The 22,998-nt window shown below is 41.2% G+C and overlaps 1 protein-coding gene across 6 annotated transcripts in view; it reads right to left on the minus strand.

Annotated features, from left to right (window-relative positions):
* The window catches only part of LOC130284827 (asparagine synthetase domain-containing protein 1-like), a 97,801-nt gene that overhangs the window by 28,509 nt on the left and 46,294 nt on the right, over positions 1-22,998 (minus strand). For 3 of the 6 annotated variants that reach the window (XM_056535662.1, XM_056535660.1, XM_056535659.1), the window contains one exon: positions 1,156-2,638. In XM_056535662.1, coding sequence (XP_056391637.1) covers positions 1,156-2,556 — 1,401 coding nt within the window. In that variant the 5' untranslated portion in view covers positions 2,557-2,638. Of the gene's footprint in view, positions 1-1,155; positions 2,639-19,780; positions 19,920-22,998 lie in introns of those variants that run through there. The other 3 variants (XM_056535664.1, XM_056535663.1, XM_056535661.1) reach the window with 2 other exon arrangements.

A 22,998-nucleotide genomic window follows, 5' to 3' on the forward strand; every position in this document is an offset into this window, starting at 1 on the left:
CAGCGCACAGCAACAGCGCAGGAGCCAGAAGGATCGCGGACTCCGGGGACAGGTAATTATAACACCGGGATGGGGGGAGGCAGCGGCGGCGATGGGCGGGGCATTATCGGCAAGGTAATTGCCGATACTGATAATGTCCAAAATCGCGATTATCGGCCGATAATATCGGCCAAACCGATAATTGGTCGATCCCTAGTACTGAGTCCTGTGGTAGCCCACTTGTAACTGTCACCCAATCAGAGTACGTTCATTGATACCCTCTGCTTCTTATCACTGAGCCAGTTGCTAAACCATTTACATATATCCTCCCTTAGTCCCACCATCCTCATTTTATGTACTATTTTTTTGTGTTGCACGGAATCAAATGCCTTAGAAAAGTCCAGATATAAAACATCTACAGCTTTACCCAGATCCAATATATAACTGACCACCTCATAGAAGCAGCTCAGATTAGTCTGACAGGACCAATCCCACATAAACCCATGTTGGTGCTATGTTAGAGGGTTATTTTCATTAATTTCAAAATTCATGGAATTGTTTTGCATTTTTTACGCTATTCACCGTGCAGGATTACAACCATCATAGTTTAAATAGTTCGGACAATTACACACAAGGCGATACCAAATATGTTTTTTAAACCCCCTGTGTTTTATTTGAATGAGAAAAGGTATGGCTTTGGGGGTGGGATTGTCTCCCGACAATCTAGCAGCACCTTACTTTCCTCTCTGTTATCTTGAGAATGGCCATATTTATGGATAAACACTTAAGGGGTACTTCGGTGGAAAACAATTTTAAATCAACTGCTGCCAGAAAGTTAAACCGATTTGTAAAGGTGTCCATGTCAGGAACTGTCCAGAGCAGGAGCAAATCCCCATAGCAAACCTATTCTGCTCTGGAGACTTCCTGACATGGACAGAGGTGTCAGCAGAGAGCACTGTGGTCAGACAGAAAAGAAATGCAAAAAAGAAAAGAACTTCCTCTGTAATTTACAGCAGCTGATAAGTACTGGAAGGATTAAGATTTTTAAATAGAAGTAATTTACTAATCTGCTTAACTATCTGGCACCATTTTATTTTAAATAAATTGTTTTCCATCAGAGTACCCCTTTAAGTACTCTTGACACAATCAATAAAAACCTTCATTCAATTCAATTACCTTAGATGTGCTAGTATATGGCTTTGTTTCACCATTGCATTTCAGCATGCCAGTTCCTCTGGAAGCAAACCAAACAGCACAGCCAATACTGTCATCAAGAACAGTGTTCAAAGGTTGTATCAATTGTGAGATATGCTGTCGCCTCATCTGCTCCAGTTCTTCAAGTGTAACATTAATTTCAACAAAATTCCAGATTCTTCTCAGGTTCAGAGCTTTAAGTTCTTCTAAACCCTGCCTTCCAGTGATTCGATCTGGAACATCAAAAGGATTACAGTATTTAAGAGCCTTAGCATCAACTTGATGTGAAGGTGCAGAGCATTTCTTGGTTTTGTGTGTTTTGGAATTATCACCCTGCATCATAAATGCAACGTTGAGCAAGTCAATAGGTTCCTCTGGTGGAATGTGTCTATCTGCAAGAGCAGCCAACATCATTGAATCAATTCCACCTGAAAAAAGGATAGCGACATTTGCCAGATTTTCAGCTTCTGAAGTCAATACGTTGTTTTCTCGTGGTAGACAGAAAACACGTTTCTTCACAGCTTCACTTAAGACTTTGATAAAAGACTCCGCATTATTCTTATGTACTTCTGAGATCAGCATTTTAAGATCCTCTATACTAACATGGTCAGACTTTGCTCTGCAGTTTGACACTGGCAACAATTCAGGGATTTTTCTATTTAATGGAGTAACTGGAGCAATAAGCAGACAATCACCAAAAGTAATTTTGGACACATATTTTTCAAAGTCAAAAGAAACAATTTTTTGCCTATTTTCTGTTTGTTCTTCCTTTGTAGTATACATCCATGAATATAATGTTAATTTTATTAATTTTAATTCTGCACATGAGCTTAAGTTACATTTAAAAATCCCAGATGCTGGAACCTCATGCCACTGTGCCTCAGCTTCACAATGTAACTCAGTAACAGAAGTGAGACACAATGCTTCCTTCGGGGTCTCCCCAAACCTCCACAAAAGACTGCGGCGACCAAAAAAATCTCTTCCAAACCATAGGTTATGCTTTTTCTTCTGATAATAAATGAAAGCCCAAGGCCCTTGTACTTTAGAAATTAATGATAATATATCATGCTCACTATCACAGGCGACAATGTTCTGAAACATTACTTCCGTGTCATTAGCAGCACCTGGAACATCAACTCCACCAAAGACTTCTCCATTCCAAAGAAATATATTGCCTTTTTTATCTTGCAAAGGTTGAGGAGTTAGCTGTCCTCGTAAATGAAGAACATGGCCGGAGAAAAAACAACTGTAGTTGTGAGAATAATCTGTATGTAACAGTTCATGGCTGCTGTTGGGGCCTCGACGTTGTAAATTTATGAAACCTTGACTATAAGGTTTAACTGCATCAGTAGTCAAACTGACCGTACAGCATATTCCACACATCTTGGCCAGCTGAAAGATTATTTGTTGGCTTGCAAATTTTTAGATATTTCCTGATAAGCAAGTGTGATGTCGTCCATTTTCTCTGTTTAAAACAAAAGTGGGATTATTAGTTTCTTTATATATATATGTTTTTTTTTTTTATTTATTTATTTGGCAACAGCTACAAAAACAAATCCACAGCTTATATTTTAAAGTCTAGGCACATTTAAACAAGGCTATGCCCACAAATTTATTTTGGCTTTTGAAAAAAAAAAAAGCTGGTGTTTACATAGTTCATAGGGTTGAAAACAGACACGAGTCCATCTAGTTCATCCTATATCCCTAGTTTGCTGATCCAGAGGAAAGCATCCCCCCTCTGAGACAGATGCCAATTGTCCCATAACAGGAGAAATTCCCTTCCCAATATGGCAATCAGAAAAAAATCCCTGGATCAACAGTCTATCCACATAAATCTTGTATCCATCATTTGTAATATTACAAATGCATCAAGGCCTCAAAAAAGTTATTAGGTCACCCCCAAGCCATCTTTTTTCTAAACTAAATAACCCTAATTCTACTTATCTTTAAGGGTACTGTAGTCCTCCCATTTTATGCATTACTTTGCTATCCCAGCCTTTAAACCCTCTCCACCTCCAATAGGTCTTTCTTGTTCACAGTATTCAATGTGTGGTCTGACTAAGGATTTTTTTTTACAGTGGTAGAATCATTTTCTTGTCGTGTACATCTTTTGATGCACCCTATGATTTTATTGCCTTGACAGCAGATGCCTGACACTGGTTGCTATAATGAAATTTGATGTCTACTAAAACTCCTAAGTCCCTTTCCATTGCAGTTGTCTAGTGTGTTCCTATAATTCCAGTCCGGATTTTTCCTCTCATGTCACTTTTTAGCCCATATCTCCAACCTTTCCAGATCCATTTGTAACAGTGCACTGTCCTCTACTGTGTTAACTGCTTTACACAGTTCAGTATCATCCACAAATATTACAATTTCACTATACAATCACTCTACAAGTTCATTAATAAATATATTAATGAGAATAGGGCCCAAAACTCACCTTTGTGGTACCCCACTAGTAACAATCACCCAATCAGAGTATGTACCATAAATGACCATCTTCTGTTGCTTATCACTGAGCCAGTTACCAATTTGCACACATTTTTCCCCCAGCCTTAACATTAACATTATATGTACCAACCTTTTATATTACACAGTATGAAACGCTTTGGAAAAATAAAGATATCTGACATCCAGCGATTTCCTCCCCGAGCCTCCGCCCTGCATCACCAGTTATCCGGCACGGAGCGAAGTTCACTCCATGCACCGGATGTCTAGGATGCCGCAGCTGAGATTGCAGGGGGTCCACAGCGACGGGACCCTGCAATCAAACATCTTATCCCCTATCCTTTAGATAGGGCATAAGATTTCTAGGGACAGAGTACCGCTTTAAGCTCAACTCCTCAGAAAAGCTTTTCAGGTTAGTCTGACAGGACCGATCACCCATGTTGATAAGACATTTATTTTCATTAAGATACTTTGAAATAGAATCTCCTCGGAAACCTCTCAAACAATTTACATGCAATGGAAGTTAAAAGGGCTATCTGGTGTATAACGGTTTTTAATTTGGAAAACCTACCCAGGCTGGAATTACCTCTCACCGCCTCAGGTATCACTGCCCCAACCTACAGTGCAGTCCCCTTCCCCATTTCCAGACGTCGACGTGTCAGACAAAAAAATAAAAATGGCAAAAAGTGACCCAGGGAAGTATAGGGGTTATGCAGTTTTCAATTTTTATTATTTTTAATCCTGCCTTGGCTGCTAGCATAGAAAAAAACATACGTAGACTAAGCTCCCGCCGCTTCCTCAGTAACGCTGTGCAATCCTCTTCCTGGTGGTCGTTAGACTACAGCTCTGCTAAATCACTAGCCGCAGCGATTGATTGAGCAGTGGTGTGACATATTAAGCCCCAGCACTGGTCTTCTTCCTAATCTCTCACACTGCTGCTCACTGGCCAAGGAGCGACATCGCTGCAGTCTGACACGTTGACCTCCAGCAACCAGGAAAAAAGGACCACACAGATATCGGGGGGTGGAGAGGCGGAAAGGGCATCTTTCATTTTTCACCGGCATCTTTACAAATGAAAGAAGCAATATTATAGGATGTATAGTTAAAGATAGGACTACTATCTTTAACTATAGACAGGAACCTGTTTTCCTTATGAGATCCACAGGTCTTAGTTTCCCAGTTTACATCAGGATAGTCCCCCATAACAATGATCTTATTGTGTTTTGCCGCCTTTTCTATTTGCTTCAATAACAGATTCTATGCTGCTTCTATTTAGTGCTGGGCGGTATACTGGTTCATACCGAATACCGAAATTTTTGTGCTGCACGATATGAATTTTTCCCATGCCGCAATACTGGTTGGGCCCCTCCCCTCGGGAATGAATGAATTATCAACCCAGCGCTGCGCTGTCCCCACATCGGAGAACAAATCATATGTGACCCGTAATCGCTGTTCTGCTCCCCCCCCAAATTATCAGCCCAGCGCTGCGCTGTCCCCATCGGGGTACTACTCATGTCACCCGCAAGCGCTGCCCTCCTCGTCCTCCTGTTTGTTGTGGACCAACGGCGCTGACACTCTATACTGTACCCTGTATCCCTATGCCCGGGCTACAAAAGATAAACAAAATAAACTTTAACTCACCTTCCCCAGTTGGTTCGGACCTGCTTCCTGGGGACCGGCCGGTGATAGGTTGAGCCCACTGTGGTGTAAGAAGTCGGCCGGCTTCTTACATGACAGTGGGCTCAGCATATCACTGGCCGAGGTGGAACATTGCTGCGGCCAGTGATAGGCTGAAGGCTCTCCGACATTCCCATCCCCAGGAAGAGCATGAGGCCAATGTAGGAAGGTGCGTTAAAGTTTATTTTGTTTATCTTTTGCAGCCTGGGCATAGGGATACAGGGTTAAGTATAGAGTGTCAGTGCCGGCGGTCCGCAACAAACAGGACGACGAGGAGGCAGCGCTTGCGGGTGACGTGAGTAGTACCCCGATGGGGATAGTGCGGCGCTGGGCTGATAATTTGGGGGGGGGGAGCAGAACAGCGCTCGGGGGTCACATAATTTGGGGGGGTCCGAGAAATACCATTATATATACTTTGGAACCACCATAAGTTACAAGAATACCGTGATACACATATTTGGTCATAGCGCCCAGCTCTACTTCTATTATATTTGGCTTAGTGCAAACCCTATAAGTATTTGAATATTTTTCTCTATTTTCATTATCCTCACATATCTTCCCGCAGTGTGGCCTTTAAACAGGAGAAAGGCAAACCCCTCCCCTTTACGATTTTACAACAAACACAGCCCTACACTCTTAGTAAATGAGGGCCAGTATCTCTATTCTGCGGGACAGTATGATTACAAATTAAAACAAATTCTGTGGGGGAGACTCACTTAATCCCTGTGCACTGCTAACTGAGCAAACCAATTTACAGCTATACCTTTGGTGACCAAAAAGAAGCAAATGTAAAAAAAAAAAAAGTTATACGGTGCTTAAAAGTTATATGGAATGAAGAATAATAAGATAATATAGTTTAACAGTTTAATAATAGAATACATATGTGTATACCAGCACTTCCACGAGATGTGTAAAATACAGCTGCTTGTATTATTTATGGATCCCTGTATACCATAAAAAAGGTTTCAGTGCTAGAAGAAAAAACAGTAAATACCAGCACTAATAATAATATGGGAATTTATTGAATGAATAAAAGATTGATAAAAAGATCAATTAAAAAAAAATCAATAAAAAAGGAGGTTCATTCAGAGAATTGATGAAAGAGAACCTTGATGGTGTTCCAACAGGAGAAGGGATGGACGAGGAAACTGAAAATACAAATGTAATAGATAAGAGACTTTCAGTTGTGGTGATCGGGTGTATGTGGATAATGCAAGTACGGTAAGTCATCGCATACCTAGAGGATGTTTTGCTGAAGTAGTTCAAATGTTCCAAGTGGAGGAGTTGAGTACAGGGCAGAAGTGCTACCGTGTAGACCTATATTAAGGAACAATCAGATTATGCTAATTCTGCTGTGAATACATGAACAGGTGATATTTATTTTGAGAACTTGTACCCACTTGCGGTTTAGATTGTATGACAACCAGAAGATGTCGGTTGAGTGTGATGAGATTTGCAGATAGGACCGATCTGTATATACGAAGAAAGGTTGTATTGGGATTAAAATAGTATTTTATATTATCGGATCTGATGCGAGTAATATAGAAAAGCAAACTTACTTAACACGTCATACGATGTCTTGCCCGTCCAAATAAACGAGGTTAAATGTTTATGGGGGGACATTTGTCAAGGGATTTAGAGCTTTTTTTGCTTACAAAAGTCACACACAAAGTCGCATTAGCACTTCAGCAATTTTTTGTGCGACTTTTGGATGTAAGCAAAAAGCTACAAAAGAGCGTACGAAAGTAAATTTTATTTTTTACTTTGCAGTGGTCAGGGATTTATCAAGTGCGAAAGTCGCAAGCCCTCAAAAACTGCGTAAATGTAAGCCAGCCGGGAGTTTGCTTACAAAACGGCTTTTGAGAGCAACTTTTATATTCCCCGCTGGCAGCCGTGATCACAGCTCCAGCGGGAAATATATTGCAACTGTACAAAGGAGCCTGTGCTGGCATCACTCTGCAGCCGCCCGTCTCTGTCTGATTCTAACCCCGCTACCCTAACATAATGACATCCCCCCCCTTGTCTCCCACCCGCCTGGGGCGCACATCTCCCATGTGTCTGCTACCTGTTGCACGACTACAACTCCCAGCATGTCCATACAGCGAGGGCATGATGGGAATTGTAGTATTGTAGCGGGCAGACAATGTGCAGCACTGGCTGGTGGAAGACAAGGGGGTTTGGGGGTTATGTAAAGCAGTGTCCCCATCCCCATCATTATATTAGGGTAGCGGGGATAGAATCAGAGGAACCCTGGCGGCTGCAGAGTGAGGCCAGCCCGGGCTCCTTTCAACATACCTCGGCACCGCAGAGTTTCTATTTCCCCTAACGTAATTTCATATTTCCCTCTGGGTCCCGTGATTGGCCAGGACGGAGCAGCCAATCACAGGACCCGGCGGGAAATTTGATATTACATTAGGGACTAAAAACTCTGCGGCTCTGCTAGATGTTAAAAAGGAGCCCGGGCTGGAATCAGTCTGCAGCTGCCCGGGACTCCCACAGCCGAGCAGGGAGATGTGTAGGTGCCGTCCCTCAGCACTTTGGTACACGCCGAGAGATGGCAGGGTTGGCTCCTGCACATCTTCCTGCCCAGCTGTGGGAGTCCTGGGCGGCTGCAGTGTTATGTCAGCCCGGGTTCCTTACCACAGCGCTAAAGAGTTTAGTGTAATCTCAAATTTCCCACTGGGTCCCGTGTCACGTGACCCGCAGGGAAATATGAAATTACAGTGATTCTCTGATCACTGCAACCAGGGAGCAGGGCGCATTACCACCAGCTTCCCTGGGGTGGGGGCGGGTGAAAGGCTTGCTGCACAACTACAACGCCCAGCATGTCCTTACAGTAAAGGAGTTGTATTCATGTGGTGCGGGAGATTGTCTCCTTCCCCCCCCATCTCTACAACTCCCAGCTTGTCACCCGCCCCCCTACAACTCCCAGCATGTCCTTACTGTAAGGATATGCTGGGAGTTGTACTCATGTGCGGACGGGTGACAGTAAATGTATTAACCTATTTTTCTTTTTCTCATTTCAGATCCATGTATCCTGTGGACTACTTTGGACTTGGTGGACTGCTTCGATGACCAGCGTTTTTTTAAATCTGTTTAATGTTAATAAAATGGTTAACGGGGGCTTGTGGGGAAGTGTTTTTTGGAATACATTTTTTTTATACGTATTGTTTTTTTTTTTATTTACTTGACAGGCTTAGTAGTGGAAGCTGTCTAATAGACGGAATCCATTACTAAGCCCGGGCTTATTGTTAGCCCCCAACACAGCTAGCGCTAACCCCCAATTATTTATTACCCCAGTACCCACCGCTACAGGGGTGCTGGGAAGAGCCGGTACCAACAGGCCGGGAGCATCAAATATGGCGCTCCTGGGCCTAGGCGGTAACAGGCTGGTGTTATTTAGGCTGGGGAGGGCCAGTAACAATGGTCCTCGCCCACCCTGGTAACGTCAGGCTGTTGCTGCTTGGTTGGTATTTGGCTGAAAAAAAAAATAAGGGGAACCTTATGAGTTAAAAAAAAAAAAAAATTATTTATGCAAAGAAAAGATAAGATTCCCCCTATTTTTAGCCAAATACCAACCAAGCAGCAACAGCCTGACCTTACCAGGGTGGGCGAGGACCATTGCTACTGGCCCTCGCCAGCCTGTTACCGCCTAGGCCCAGGAGCGCATTATTTGACGCTCCGGGTCTGTTGGTACCAAGGTAATAATTGGAGGTTAGCGCTAGCTGTTTTGGGGGCTAACGCTAAGCCTCAGCTTAGTAATTGACTGTCTATAATACAGCTTCCACTACTAAGCCTGTCAAGTAAATAAAAAATAAAAAAAAAGCATGTTTGAAAAGAAAAAAATGTATTCGAAAAGAAAAAAAAACTCCCCCAAAAGTCCTCATTAGCCATTTTATTAACATTTAACAAAAAAAAAAAAAAAAAAAAAAAAAAAAAAAAAATGCTGATCACTGTACTCCCCTGAATCTAAAGTAATCCACAAGATACACGGATCTGAAATAAGAAAAAAAATTAGCTAGTACATTTAGGGGAAAAAAAAAGTGGTAAAATTTTTTTTTTTTAAAAACACACATCACAAATTTTTCTCAAAGCTGCAAATTTGTGTTCCGAAGTCATTTATTGGTTTTTGCTTATGTGTGCTAAAAAAAATGGTATTCAAAAGTGATGTATTGGTTTTTGCTTATGTACGCCAAATTTATCAACCCACCATGATAGTATAATAAATTTGTCACACATAAGCAAAACCAAAAGCAAGAAAAAAATGCCAACAGAACTCGTATACCAAAGCAACGATGATAAATGTCTCCGATTGTTTTTGCTTCTGATGTATCCCCTGTAATTTCCTTTGGGGAATACAAGCCTGTTCCGAGGTTAATGAGAAATCCTTTATGAGAGAAAATGTGTCAAGGAAAAAAAAGTGTGTGAACAAACTGATGCAAAAAATAAAGTAATTTCTCTTTATAACAAGAATTTAGTTTAGTTACTTACACTGTTTAGGGAGACCGGAGTGCAAAAATAATAAGTCCAGTAAGCAGTGCTTGGAGTGGTATAATAAACGACAACGAGAGGTTTAACTTGGGGATATGCTGATAAGTACAAAGGCTCTGCAGTTGTGTGGCAAAATCCCGTATTGTAGATCCAGTTCTGCGCCATTGTCAGAAGCGCTTGTACACTGCAGTCTTTTTGATGGGTAGAAGACAGTTATAAAGTAGGATTTTTTGAGTTTGTTAAAGAGGGAAACATTACACAATTGAAGAAGTATGTTTGGTATGCGCTAAATGCAGGGGTGCGGATGCAACCTTCTGCAGTGGTGCCCGTTTTTCTGAGAGGAGTGGAATCCCCGTTAGGGATATCCTCTCTATAAAGGTACTATAGAAAAGGGGTACCTTGGTATAGAAAGGGGTACCTTGCGAAGAATCCCAGGGTTTCCTGAGGCTTCAATAGTGTCCTGGCATTTACTGCTTCAAAGTCCTGAACGGTCTGGGAGACAGCCCCCGGCTGGTGGCGTCTCTACCAGCTCATGTTCCTGCTTCACGGTGGAAGTATGGTGGAAGTATGGTTCGCGCTGCTCCAGTGACGTCACTAAGGGTGAGAATGAGGACCAAAAAGGCTCCAAAAAAAAATAAAAAAAAATACCTCATAAACCTACGGATTCCACAAAACCTACAGAAATGATTATTTCCCTTATCACTACCTACAGCCAGCAGAGCTCCAAGTTCAAAAACATTGTAGCTCAACACTGGGACATCCTTATAAGTGACAAAGTAATAGGGGGGACTCCTATCAAAAACACCTAGATTTGTGTTCAAGAAGGCACAGAATATAAGAAACATTGTAGCTCCCACTATTAAAAACCCTCAAAAAATTTAAAATAAATAAGCATACAAAAGATAGTGGGACAAATGGAAAAAATATCAGTACATTAGGGGAGAAAAATGGCTTTTTCCCCCCGTGTCGGAGCTGTAAAGCCTGTAAAAATATTAACAATAGGGATCCCATCCTTTCTTTCTTTCATCAGAGTAATAAAATAAAGTTCAAACAATTTCTTCATTGTAAATCTAAGGGAGTAATCTATGTCATAAAATGGCCCTGTGAAAAAGGATATATTGGGAGAACCAAAAGAATCGGTGAACATTTATACAATATCAATCGAGGATATGAGGTTCACCCCCTCTCAAACCATTTTAACCCCTTAAGGACCCGGGCTTTTTCCATTTTTTCATTTTCAATTTTTCCTCAACTTTAAAAAAATCATAACTCTTAAAAATTTTCACCTAAAATTATATATAATGGCTTAATTTTTGCGTCACTAATTCTACTTTGTAATGACATTAGTCATTTTACCCAAAAATCTACTGTGAAACGGGAAAAAAAATCAATGTGCGACAAAATTGATGAAAAAACACTATTTTGTACGTTTTGGGGGCTTCTGTTTTTACGCAGTATATTTTTTTTGTCAAAAATGATACCTTATCTTTATTCTGTAGGTCCATACGGTTAAAATGATACCCTACTTGTATAGGTTTGAATTTGTATCACTTCCGAAAAAAATCATGAATACATGCAGGAAAATTTATACGTTTAAAATGGTAATTTTTTGACCCCTATAACTTTTATTTTTCTGTGTTCAGGGCGCTTTGAGGACTCATTTTTTGCGCCGTCATCTGAAGTTTTTAGCGGTACCATTTTTGTTCTGATCAGACTTTTTGATCACTTTTTAGTGGTATAAAAAGTGATCAAAAATGCGCTATTTTGGACTTTGGAATTTTTTTGCGCGTACGCCATTGAACGAGCAGTTTAAAAAGCTGGGATTCGTATGCGGGTGCGCCCCGCGATGCGAATCCCAGCCCCACCGACAGACGGGGACCCTGGGACACTGCGCTCGCGGCCGGAGCGCAGCACGTGACAACCCCTAATGGGTTAAATATGGAGATGGAGCTATTTGACTTCTTATAATATGCCCCAATACATATGAATAAATATGGACAAAACACGCATATCCGCATCCTGCAACATACATACATATATATCACTGTATATACATAGGTTGCATAAAATATACATTGTTGTACAAATCTAAATACTACAGTGATTGCATTATGTTACCATTATGTTCCATCCCCCTCTAATGATTATAACTGCAAAAAATAAAAATAAAAATCCCGGGGAAGAGCAATTAATCTCACACTCACCCAGATAGACTGCTGCCGGTATAAAAGAAAGGCAACCACAGACTGACAGGTACTCCCAGACGAAGGAAACAGGTTTCCAAAACGCATCGGAGCCTTTTTGGTCCACATTCGCACCCTTAGTGACGTCACTGGAGCAGCGCAAACCTAGGATTGCCCATACTTCCACCGTGCAGCAGGAAGAGGATCTGGTTGTCTCCCAGACCGTCCAGGACTTTGAAGCAGTAAATGCCGGGACACTATTGAAGCCTCAGGACACCCCGGTATTCGCAAGGGTCCCCTCCTTTTCTGTTTCAATCTTTTTATTAAACATTTTCAAGTATAAAGAACAAGAAATACATGGGTGTAGTAATTAAAGTATCAAGAACATTCATTGGTGGAGTGAATAATACTGACAGACATATCACATTTGTAGAAAAAAAGAATGCATCTCCAATGGTACTATAGGTTATGTAACGCCATGAGGTCTTCGGCAAACAATTGAAGTCTTATGGACATATAGTTGTTCCTAATAACCAAGCTAGTCACGTTTACTAAAATTAAACCAAGTAAAATATAACAGGGAGGGGAAAGGAAGAGGTAAAGATGGAAGATAGAAAGGGAGCTTTATTATTATCTCTTTATATTATATGTCTTATCCAGGTCAGTGTGTGAGAGAGTCATTATGACCACTATAGTGTTGTTGCCAAGGTTGCCACATTTTGGTACCCCTGCTTTTCTATAGTACATTATAGAGAGGATACCTCTAACGGAGATTACACTCCTCTCAGAAAAACGCGGGCGCCACTGCAAAAGGTTGCATCTGCACACCTGCATTTAGCGCGTACCGAACATACTTGTTCAATTGTGTAATGTTTCCCTCTAACAAACCCAAAAATGTATACTTTATAATGGTCTTCTACACATCAAAAAGACTGCAGAGTACAAGCGCTTCTGACAATAGCGCAGAACTTGATCTACAATACGGGATTTTGCCACACACATCTGCAGAGCATTGCACTTATCAGCATATCCCCAAGTTAAACTTCTCGTCGTATATTATACCACTCCAAGCACTGCTTACTGGACTTATTTTTGCACTCCTGTCTCCCTAAACAGTGTAAGTAACTAAACTCTAGTTATAAAGAGAAATTACTTAATTTTTTGCATAAGTTTGTTCACACACTTTTTTGCTTTGGCGCATTTTCTCTCAAAGGATTTCTCATTAACCTCTGAACAGTCTTGTATTCCCGAAGGAAATTACAGGGGATACATCAGAAGCAAAAAGCCATATACATTTAACCTCGTTTATTTGGACGGACAAGACATTATATGACGTGTTAAGTAAGTTTGCTTTTCTATATTACTCGCATCAGATCCGATAATATAAAATACTATTTTAATCCCAATACAACCTTTCTTCGTATTTACAGATCGGTCCTATCTGCAAATCTTATCACGCTCAACCCACATCTTCTGGTTGTCGCACAATCTAAACCGCAAGTGGGTACAAGTTCTCAAAATAAATATCACCTGTTCATGTATTCACAGCAGAATTGGCATAATCTGATTGTTCCTTAATATACAGGTTCTTCTGAAAAAAAATTAGCATATTGTTCTAAAGTTTATTATTTTCCATAATGTAATGATAAAAATTAAACTTTCATATATTTTAGATTCATTGCACACCAACTGAAATATTTCAGGTCTTTTATTGTTTTAATACTGATGATTTTGGCATACAGCTCATGAAAACCCAAAATTCCTATCTCAAAAAATTGAAGAACAATATGTGGATAGATTCCTCTTAGGAAGGCGCTGGTACCCAAGGATGGATATAAACTTCTTTATTGGCAACGCGTTTCGATCCCGAACCGGGATCTTCGTCAGGCAAGATGCCTGACGAAGATCCCGGTTCGGGATCGAAACGCGTTGCCAATAAAGAAGTTTATATCCATCCTTGGGTACCAGCGCCTTCCTAAGAGGAATCTATCCACATATTGTTCTTCTATTGCTTACCGGACTGACGGATGTCAAACCGGGTGGTTCCTCGTGGCAGCGGTGTCCCGTGATCTCTACGCTACTATAGGTGTTGTGCTCTAAGCGCAACACTTAGGGGTAAGAACCCATCTTTATGTTACACTTTCACTACAATCAAACGGTCCTCACTAGGGGCGCACCTCTTGTTGTTTTTCTCGTTTTTTATTATTTATTATCTCAAAAAATTAGCATATTTCACCCGACCAATAAAAGTAGTGTTTTAATACAAAAAAAGTCAACCTTCAAATAATTATGTTCAGTTATGCACTCAATACTTGGTCAGGAATCCTTTTGCAGAAATGACTGCTTCAATGCGGCGTGGCATGGAGGCAATCAGCCTGTGGCACTGCTGAGGTGTTATGGAGGCCCAGGATGCTTCGATAGCGGCCTTAAGCTCATCCAGAGTGCTGGGTCTTGCGTCTCAACTTTCTCTTCACAATATCCCACAGATTCTCTATGGGGTTCAGGTCAGGAGAGTTGGCATGCCAATTGAGCACAGTAATACCATGCTCAGTAAACCATTTACCAGTGGTTTTGGCACTGTGAACAGGTGCCAGGTCGTGCTGAAAAATGAAATCATCTCCATAAAGCTTTTCAGCAGATGGAAGCATGAAGTGCTCCAAAATCTCCTGATAGCTAGCTGCATTGACCCTGCCCTTGATAAAACACAGTGGACCAACACCAGCAGCTGACATGGCATGTTCAAAAGTGGCAGCTGACATGTTTCTGGTTCAAAAGTGGTTTGACCTGGGGAATGCGGCACCTGTAGCCCATTTCCTGCACACGCCTGTGCACGGTGGCTCTGGATATTTCTACTCCAGACTCAGTCCACTGCTTCCGCAGGTCCCCCAAGGTCTGGAATCGGTCCTTCTCCACAATTTTCTTCAGGGTCTGGTCACCTCTTCTTGTTGTGGAGCGTTTTCTGCCACATTTTTTCCTTCCCACAGACTTCCCACTGAGGTGCCTTGATACAGCACTCTGGGAACAGCCTATTTGTTCAGAAATTTCTTTCTGTGTCTTACCCTCTTGCTTGAGGGTGTCAATGATGGCCTTCTGGACAGCAGTCAGGTCGGCAGTCTTACCCATGATTGCGGTTTTGAGTAATGAACCAGGCTGGGAGTTTTTAAAAGCCTCAGGAATCTTTTGCAGGTGTTTAGAGTTAATTAGTTGATTCAGATGATTAGGTTAATAGCTCGTTTACAGAACCTTTTCATGATATGCTAATTTTTTGACAAAGGAATTTTGGGTTTTCATGAGCTGTATGCCAAAATCATCAGTATTAAAACAATAAATATGAAATATTTCAGTTGGTGTGCAATGAATCTAAAAGATATGAAAGTTTAATTTGTATCATTACATTATGGAAAATAATGAACTTTAGCAGAATATGCTAGTTTTTTGAGAAGAACCTGTAGGTCCACACGGTAGCACTTCTGTCTTGTACGCAACTCCTCCACTTGGATCATCATTTGAACTCCTTCAGTAAAACATCCTCTAGGTATACGATGACTTACTAGCATTATCCACATACACCCTACCACCACAACTGAAAGTCTCTTATCTATTACATTTGTATTTTCAGTTTCCTCGTCCATCCCTTCTCCTGTTGGAACACCATCAAGGTTCTCTTTCATCAATACTCTGAATGAACCTCCTTTTTTTATTGATCTTTTAATCAATCTTTTATTCATTCAATAAATTCCCATATTATTATAGCGCTGGTATTTAATGTTTTTTCTTTTAATAATAGAATACAATAAGATACATAAAATTTGCCTAGGTGTGCCACAGGGCCCTTGTACTACAAAATATACAAATATTGTGCAAATAAAATATTATTAAATAGTAAAGACCACCTTAAAAAGTGTATATAACTACCAAATAGCCGCTGCAAGATAAAACAGGGAATAGGGGATAAGATTACCCCTTTAGGTAAATCTGAACATGGTCCCGTACATGTTATGGGAAACTGTCCAAGGCTTCTGTGGTAGTGATGATAATGATTTCCGGCGACTAAAAATTATCGGCTGAAAATGGTGCATTCTGCAGAAAGAAATATGCGGGGCAACACTATTGTTGGCATTGCTTACAATAGGGCGTGTGGCTTTGTGTCTGTTGAGAGGAGAAGGGAAGGACATGGCCACAGCTGATAGAATCAACTGAGTTTCCCCCTCCTGTCTCGGGCCTGCATTGAGCTCTGACACTACGGCCCAGGATCCTTATTATCATTGTTCAAGGACACTGGGCCCAGGAAGCAGGCTGTCCTTCACTCCCTGCCTGTGTCTCTAATGTACATAGAGATCTGGGTCAGCTGCAGAGCCATAGGCTGTCAGGGCATGCTGGGAGTATTAGTTAGAAACTAACTGCAACTCAAAGCATGTCCCAAAAGCCTATAGCTCTGCAGCACTTCAACTCCCAGCATGCCCTGAAACAGCCCAATGCTATGCAGCTGACCTAGAAGTTTTGAGTCAGCTGCAAATCATTTTTTTATTATTCTGCCCAGTATGTATATTAACCCCTTAAAGGGGTACTCTGGTGAAAACCTTTTTTCTTTTAAATCAACTGGTGGCAGAAAGTTAAACCTATTTGTAAATTACTTCTATTAAAAAATCTTAATTCTTCCTGTACTTATTAGCTGCTGAATACTACAAAGGAAATTCTTTTCTTTTTGGAATGCTCTCTGATGACATCACGAGCACAGTTCTCTCTCTACTGACTTTATAATAATAACGCTTTATTTATTGTTGTCCTTAGTGGGATTTGAACCCAAGTCCCCAGCACTGCAAGGCAGCAGTGCTAACCACTGAGCCACCATGCTGCCCTTAGCATACATCTGCTATGCATCTGCTATGCATGGTTGCTAAAATGGACAGAGATGTCAGCAGAGAGCACTGTGCTCGTGATGTCATCAACCATGCATAGCAGATGTATGCTAAGGGTAGCATGGTGGCTCAGTGGTTAGCACTGCTGCCTAGCAGTGCTGGGGACTTGGGTTCAAATCCCACTAAGGACAACAATAAATAAAGCGTTATTATAAAGTCAGCAGAGAGAACTGTGCTCGTGATGTCATCAGAGAGCATTCCAAAAAGAAAAGAATTTCCTTTGTAGTATTCAGCAGCTAATAAGTACAGGAAGGATTAAGATTTTTTTAATAGAAGTAATTTACACATGTTTAACTTTCTGCCACCAGTTGATTTAAAAGAAAAAAGGTTTTCACCAGAGTACCCCTTTAACCCCTTCCCGACCCATGGCATACATGTATGTCATGGGTCGGCTCCCATCCTATAACGTGGGGCCACGGCGTGACCCCTCGTCATAGCGCGTCGGGCCCGGCACCTAGCAACGGCCGGGACCCGTGGCTAATAGCGTGCGGCAGTGATCGCGGTGCCGCGCGCTATTAACCCTTTAGACTTTAGTTCAAAGTTGAATGCCGCGTCTAAAGTGAAAGTAAACTAATGCCGGTTAGCTCAGGGAGCTGCTCGGGATCCCTGCGGCAAAATCGCGGCATCCCAAACAGCTTACATGACAGGCGGAGGATCCCTACCTGCCTCCATGCTGTCCGATCGCCGAATGACTGCTCAGTGCCCGAGATCCAGGCATGAGCAGTCAAGCGGCAGAACCATTGATCACTGGTTTCCTATGAGAAACCAGTGATCAATGTAAAAGATCATTGTGTGCAGTGTTATAGGTCCCTATGGGAGCTATAACATTGCAAAAAAAAGTGGGGAAAAAAAGTGAATAAAGATAATTTAACCCCTTCCCTAATAAAAGTTTGAATCACCCCCCTTTTCCTATTTAAAAAAGAAACTGTGTAAATAAAAATAAACATATGTGGTATCTTCGCGTGCGTAAATGTCCAAATTATAAAAATAATTCATTAATTAAACTGTACGGTCAATGGCGTACGCGCAAATAAATTCCAAAGTCAAAAAAAGCGTATTTTTGGTCACTTTTTATATCATGAAAAAATTAATAAAAAGCGATCAAAAAGTCAGATCATTACAAAAATGGTACCGCTAAAAACTTCAGATCATGACGCAAAAAATAAGCCCTCATACTGTCCCATACGCCGAAAAATAAAAAAGTTATAGGGGTCAGAAGATGACAATTTTAAACGTATACATTTTCCTGCATGCAGTTATGATTTTTTCCACAAGTACAATAAAAACAAACCTATATAAGTAGGGTATCATTTTAACCGTATGGACCTACAGAATAAATAGAAAGTGTCATTTTTACCGAAAAATGCACTGCGTAGAAACGGAAGCGCCCAAAAGTTACAAAATTGTGTTTTTTTCTTAAATTTTGTCGCACAGTGAATTTTTTCCCGTTTTTCTGTAGATTTTTGGGTAAAATGACTGATGTCATTACAAAGTAGAATTGGTGGCGCAAAAAATAAGCCATCGTATGGATTTTTAGGTGCAAAATTGAAAGAGTTATGGTTTTTAAAGGTACGGAGGAAAAAACGAAAGTGCAAAAATGGAAAAACCCTGGGTCATGAAGGGGTTAAGGACCTAGGGCGTATTGATACGCCCTGGCTATCTGGTACTTAAGCACCCAGGACGTATCCATATGCCCGTGGGAATTTCGGTCCCTGCCGCGCGCCGGGCGGGCACTGGACCGGGATGACTGCTGATATCGATCAGCAGGCACTCCGCGCAAATGCCCAGGGGAGTCATTAGACCCCCCCCCATGTCGGCGATCGGCACAAATTGCAAGTGAATTCACAATTGCGATTTGCGCCTATTCCGGGTCATACGGGTCTATGGTGACCTGGAATATAAGGGGGATCGCAGTTGTCGAAGACACCTACGATCCCCCTGAAGGGATAGGAGTGAGGTGGCAGGGGTGCAACCCCTCCTATTGGTAGTCAGAAGCGACAACCAATAGCAGATCAGGGGCGGGGGGGTTAACTTTCGTTTTCCCCGTTATGCCCACCCACAATAAGCGGGGCAGAACAGGGAACCGAAAGGGACCGGGCGCCGAAGATCCACTTACCCATCCGGAGGCAGCGGGCGACTGTGATCCGTGGGCGGCGATGTCGTGCGGCAGAAGATGACGGCTCCCTGGATCGTACGGAAGCCGGTAAGTTGCCTAGCAACATCTGGAGGGCTACAGTCTGAGATCACTATACTGTGGTTTCTAAACTGTATCCCCCCAGATCTTGCAAAACTACAACTCCTAGCATGCCCAAACAGCTGTTTGCTGTCTGGGCATGCTGGGATTTGTAGTTTTGCAACATCTGGTGGACCAGTTTGGAAATCACTGTGGCCCTCCAGATGTTGCAAAACAGCTGTCTCAGCATGCTGGGAGTTATAGTTGTGTACCTCCAGCTGTTGCATAACTACATCTCCCAGCATGCCCTTCGGTGATCAGTACATGCTGGGAGTTGTAGTTTTGCAACAGCTGGAGGCACACTGGTTGGAAAATACAGAGTTAGGTAACAGAACCTAACTGAAGGTTTTCCAACCAGTGTGCCTCCAGCTGTTGCAAAATTACAACTCCTAGCATGCACGGTCTGTCAGTGCATGCTGGGAGTTGTAGTTTTGAAACAGCTGGAGGTTTGCCCCCCCCCCCCCCCCCCCATGTGAATGTACAGGGTACATTCCCACTGGCAGGTTTACAGTAAGTTTCCTTCTTCAAGTTTGTAACCTGTAAAAGAGAAAAAAAAGGAGAGACTGAAGGGAGGCGCCTCGTGTGATACCGTATGGGTAAGCAACACAAAAGATCGGAGGTCAACTAAGACACACCCCTAGGTAGTGGCTGCTCACCTGAGAGCAAGTCAAAACTTGCGTATCAACCCACAGTGGGGTTACCAGAAGTTGCAGAGATGGTAGGACTGCTGCCAAGCCGGAGGTCACAGGGGAGGAAAGACAACCAATCCTGATGAAACTTAGGCATATAGAACAACAAGACCCCAATAGGCGCTGCAGATTCCCAGGAAGTAAACCAAACCAGAGATGTAGTGTTAGTACAAAGCACTGGGAGGTTTATTGTAATAAAAAACTATAAAATACAGATTAGGCTTTTCGGGGGAGCCACCCCCTTCTTCAGATCACAGTGTGTACAGCAAGATGCAGACAGGGTTTAAATACATGAAGACTGAGCGCCAACCACTTAAGTGGGAGGAGCTAGTCACACATACATCACATGGTACATTGTGTGAAGATATACAAATAAATACAAAAAACAGAAATAAGCAATTAATAACGTAAATATAATGACAATGAAGAAGATCGCTATACGTTCCGTCATGTTACTAACAGAAGAATATATCAAAACATCAAATAAGTTCATGAATAGAGAATGACAGCATCCGGACTGTTAAATGTAAACATCCGGGCTGTACTTCATACACCGCTCACGACAGCATCCGGAATGAGAAAAGTAAACATCCGGGCCGTGCTAGGAACGGGCTGCCGTCCGGAGCAGTGTTTTGTTAAGCACCGGAATGCTGGTGCAGTTGTCTGTAGGTAAACACTGCTGTCACGGACGCGTCGTTATGGAGCGCCCGTCACGTGATAACAGTGAACCAATGAACATGTGCTCACGGACGCTTCGCTAAGGAGCGGCCGTCACGTGACCACAAAGAGCCAATGAACATACAGAGATGTCGGCATAATAATTCTAAGTTGTCAGAAAGTATTGGTGAGGCTCTAGCATATATGAGCAGATCGGACTGTAACGTAAATCAATGAGGCCGCAGGTAAGTATACTAAAAGAGACCAGAGACACATGCAGTGGGCAATGTTCATGTATTCCGGAAAATATAGATACTGGACAATATACCTGACCTCCAGAGGTAATAGGACAGGGGAATATCAAGGTGCAAAAATGTGCGCTCATATAAATAAATAAATGAGTAATGGTTAAATAGATAATAGAAAAATACATTAAAAAAAATAAAGGTAGGAATAAGTAATAAAACATGGGATGTGATAAAACGATGGCTGCACAGTAAACTTGGCTATATGCTAATAGTAATAATAATAATAATTATAAGGCCATGGGATACAGTGAAACCATGGCTACATAATATAGTATTATGTCAATAGGGTTAAAAATACAATACAAAATGTAATAAAAAATATAAAAGAAAAAAAAATTATTACATTTTGTATTGTATTTTTAACCCTATTGACATAATACTATATTATGTAGCCATGGTTTTACACCGTCAAACACCTGTGGGGTGTTGAGGCTAACTGGACCCCTTGTTACGTGCCTTGAGGGGTGTAGTTTCCAAAATGGTATGCCATGTGGGGTTTTCTGCTGTTCTGGCACCATAGGGGCTTCCTAAATGTGAAATGCCCTCCAAAAACCATTTCAGAAAAATTCACTCTCCAAAATCCCATTGTCGCTCCTTCCCTTCTGAGCCCTCTAGTGCGCTTGACGAACACTTGACATACACATGAGATATTTCCTTACTTGAGAGAAATTGGGTTATAAATTTTGGGGGCGTTTTCTCCTATTACCACTTGTAAAAAATCAAAAATTGGGTCTACAAGAACATGCGAGTGTAAAAAAAAAAAAATGAAGATTTTGAATTTTCTCCTTCACTTTGCTGCTATTCCTGTGAAACACCTAAAGGGTTAACACACTTACTGAATGTCATTTTGGATACTTTGAGGGGTGCAGTTTTTATAATTGGGTCATTTGTGGGGTATTTCTAATATGAAGGCCCTTCAAATCCACTTCAAAACTGAACTGGTCCCTGAAAAATTCCGATTTTGAAAATTTTGAGAAAAATTGGAAAATTGCTGCTGAACCTTGAAGCCCTCGGATGTCTTCCAAAAGTAAAAAACATGTCAACTTTATGATGCAAACATAAAGTAGACATATTGTATATGTGAATCAATATATCATTTATTTAGAATATCCATTTTCCTTATAAGCAGAGAGCTTCAAAGTAAAAAAAAAAATGCAAACATTTTTTCATCACATTTTGGAATTTTTCACCAAGAAATGATGCAAGTATCGACAAAATTTTACCACTAACATATACCACTAACATAAAGTAGAATATGTCACGAAAAAAAACTCTCGGAATCAGAATGAAAGGTAAAAGCATCCCAGAGTTATTAATGCTTAAAGTGACAGTGGTCAGATGTTAAAAAAATGGTCGGGTCCTTAAAGGGTACCTCTCATCAAAAAAACTTTTGATATATTACAGATTAATGTATGCAGAATAACTTTACAATTGCATGTTGTTAAAAAAAATATGCTTCTTTCGATTTAATTTTCCACTTTGAAGAAATGACCACTAGGGGTCTCCCTACCAGTCCTGGCAGCAAGCATTTCAGACTCATGCTGGAGTCCTAAACACTCCGAGCTGCCTGCTTTGTTCACAGCCTATTTGGCTATGAACAAAGCAGGCTGGCAGCTCTGAGTGTTTAGGACTCCAGCATGAGTCAGAAATGCTTGCTGACAGGACTGAGTGGGAAAAATACAATAGAAAGAAGCATATTTTTCATTAACATGCTATTGGAAAGTTATTCAACATTCATTAATCTAAAATATATAAAAAAGTTGATTTGATGAGAGGTACCCTTTAAGGTATAAATGGGCTGGGTCCTTAAGGGGTTAAAGTAATCCCCAACAAAAACCTTTTTTTTTTTTTTTTTTAATTTTTTTTTTTTTTTTGGGCAGGGCAATGCAGTTTTAGTTTCCGGCCAAGCACATCCTAAATTTTCAGTATTGGTGCACCACTAGCATTGGCATTATGCGATAGCATTCATTAAATATCTTTATTGATGTGGGCTAACATTGACTCCCTTGCAATGTGTTCTAAGGTACATAGTTACTTCACAGAATATATACTTTTTTGTTTATTGGACCAAAATATATCACAGAATATAGACTTCTTAAAATATAACTTATTTCAAGCCCATAAAACAAGGTGTTCCACAAATCAATATACAACTCAGAAAATATACCAGAGTGGATGAACACCTCGATAGTTCTTCTGGTACGTCTGATAAAGCACATA

This window comes from Hyla sarda, chromosome 8 (genome assembly GCF_029499605.1).
Source record: "Hyla sarda isolate aHylSar1 chromosome 8, aHylSar1.hap1, whole genome shotgun sequence".
NCBI classification, from domain to species: domain Eukaryota; kingdom Metazoa; phylum Chordata; class Amphibia; order Anura; family Hylidae; genus Hyla; species Hyla sarda.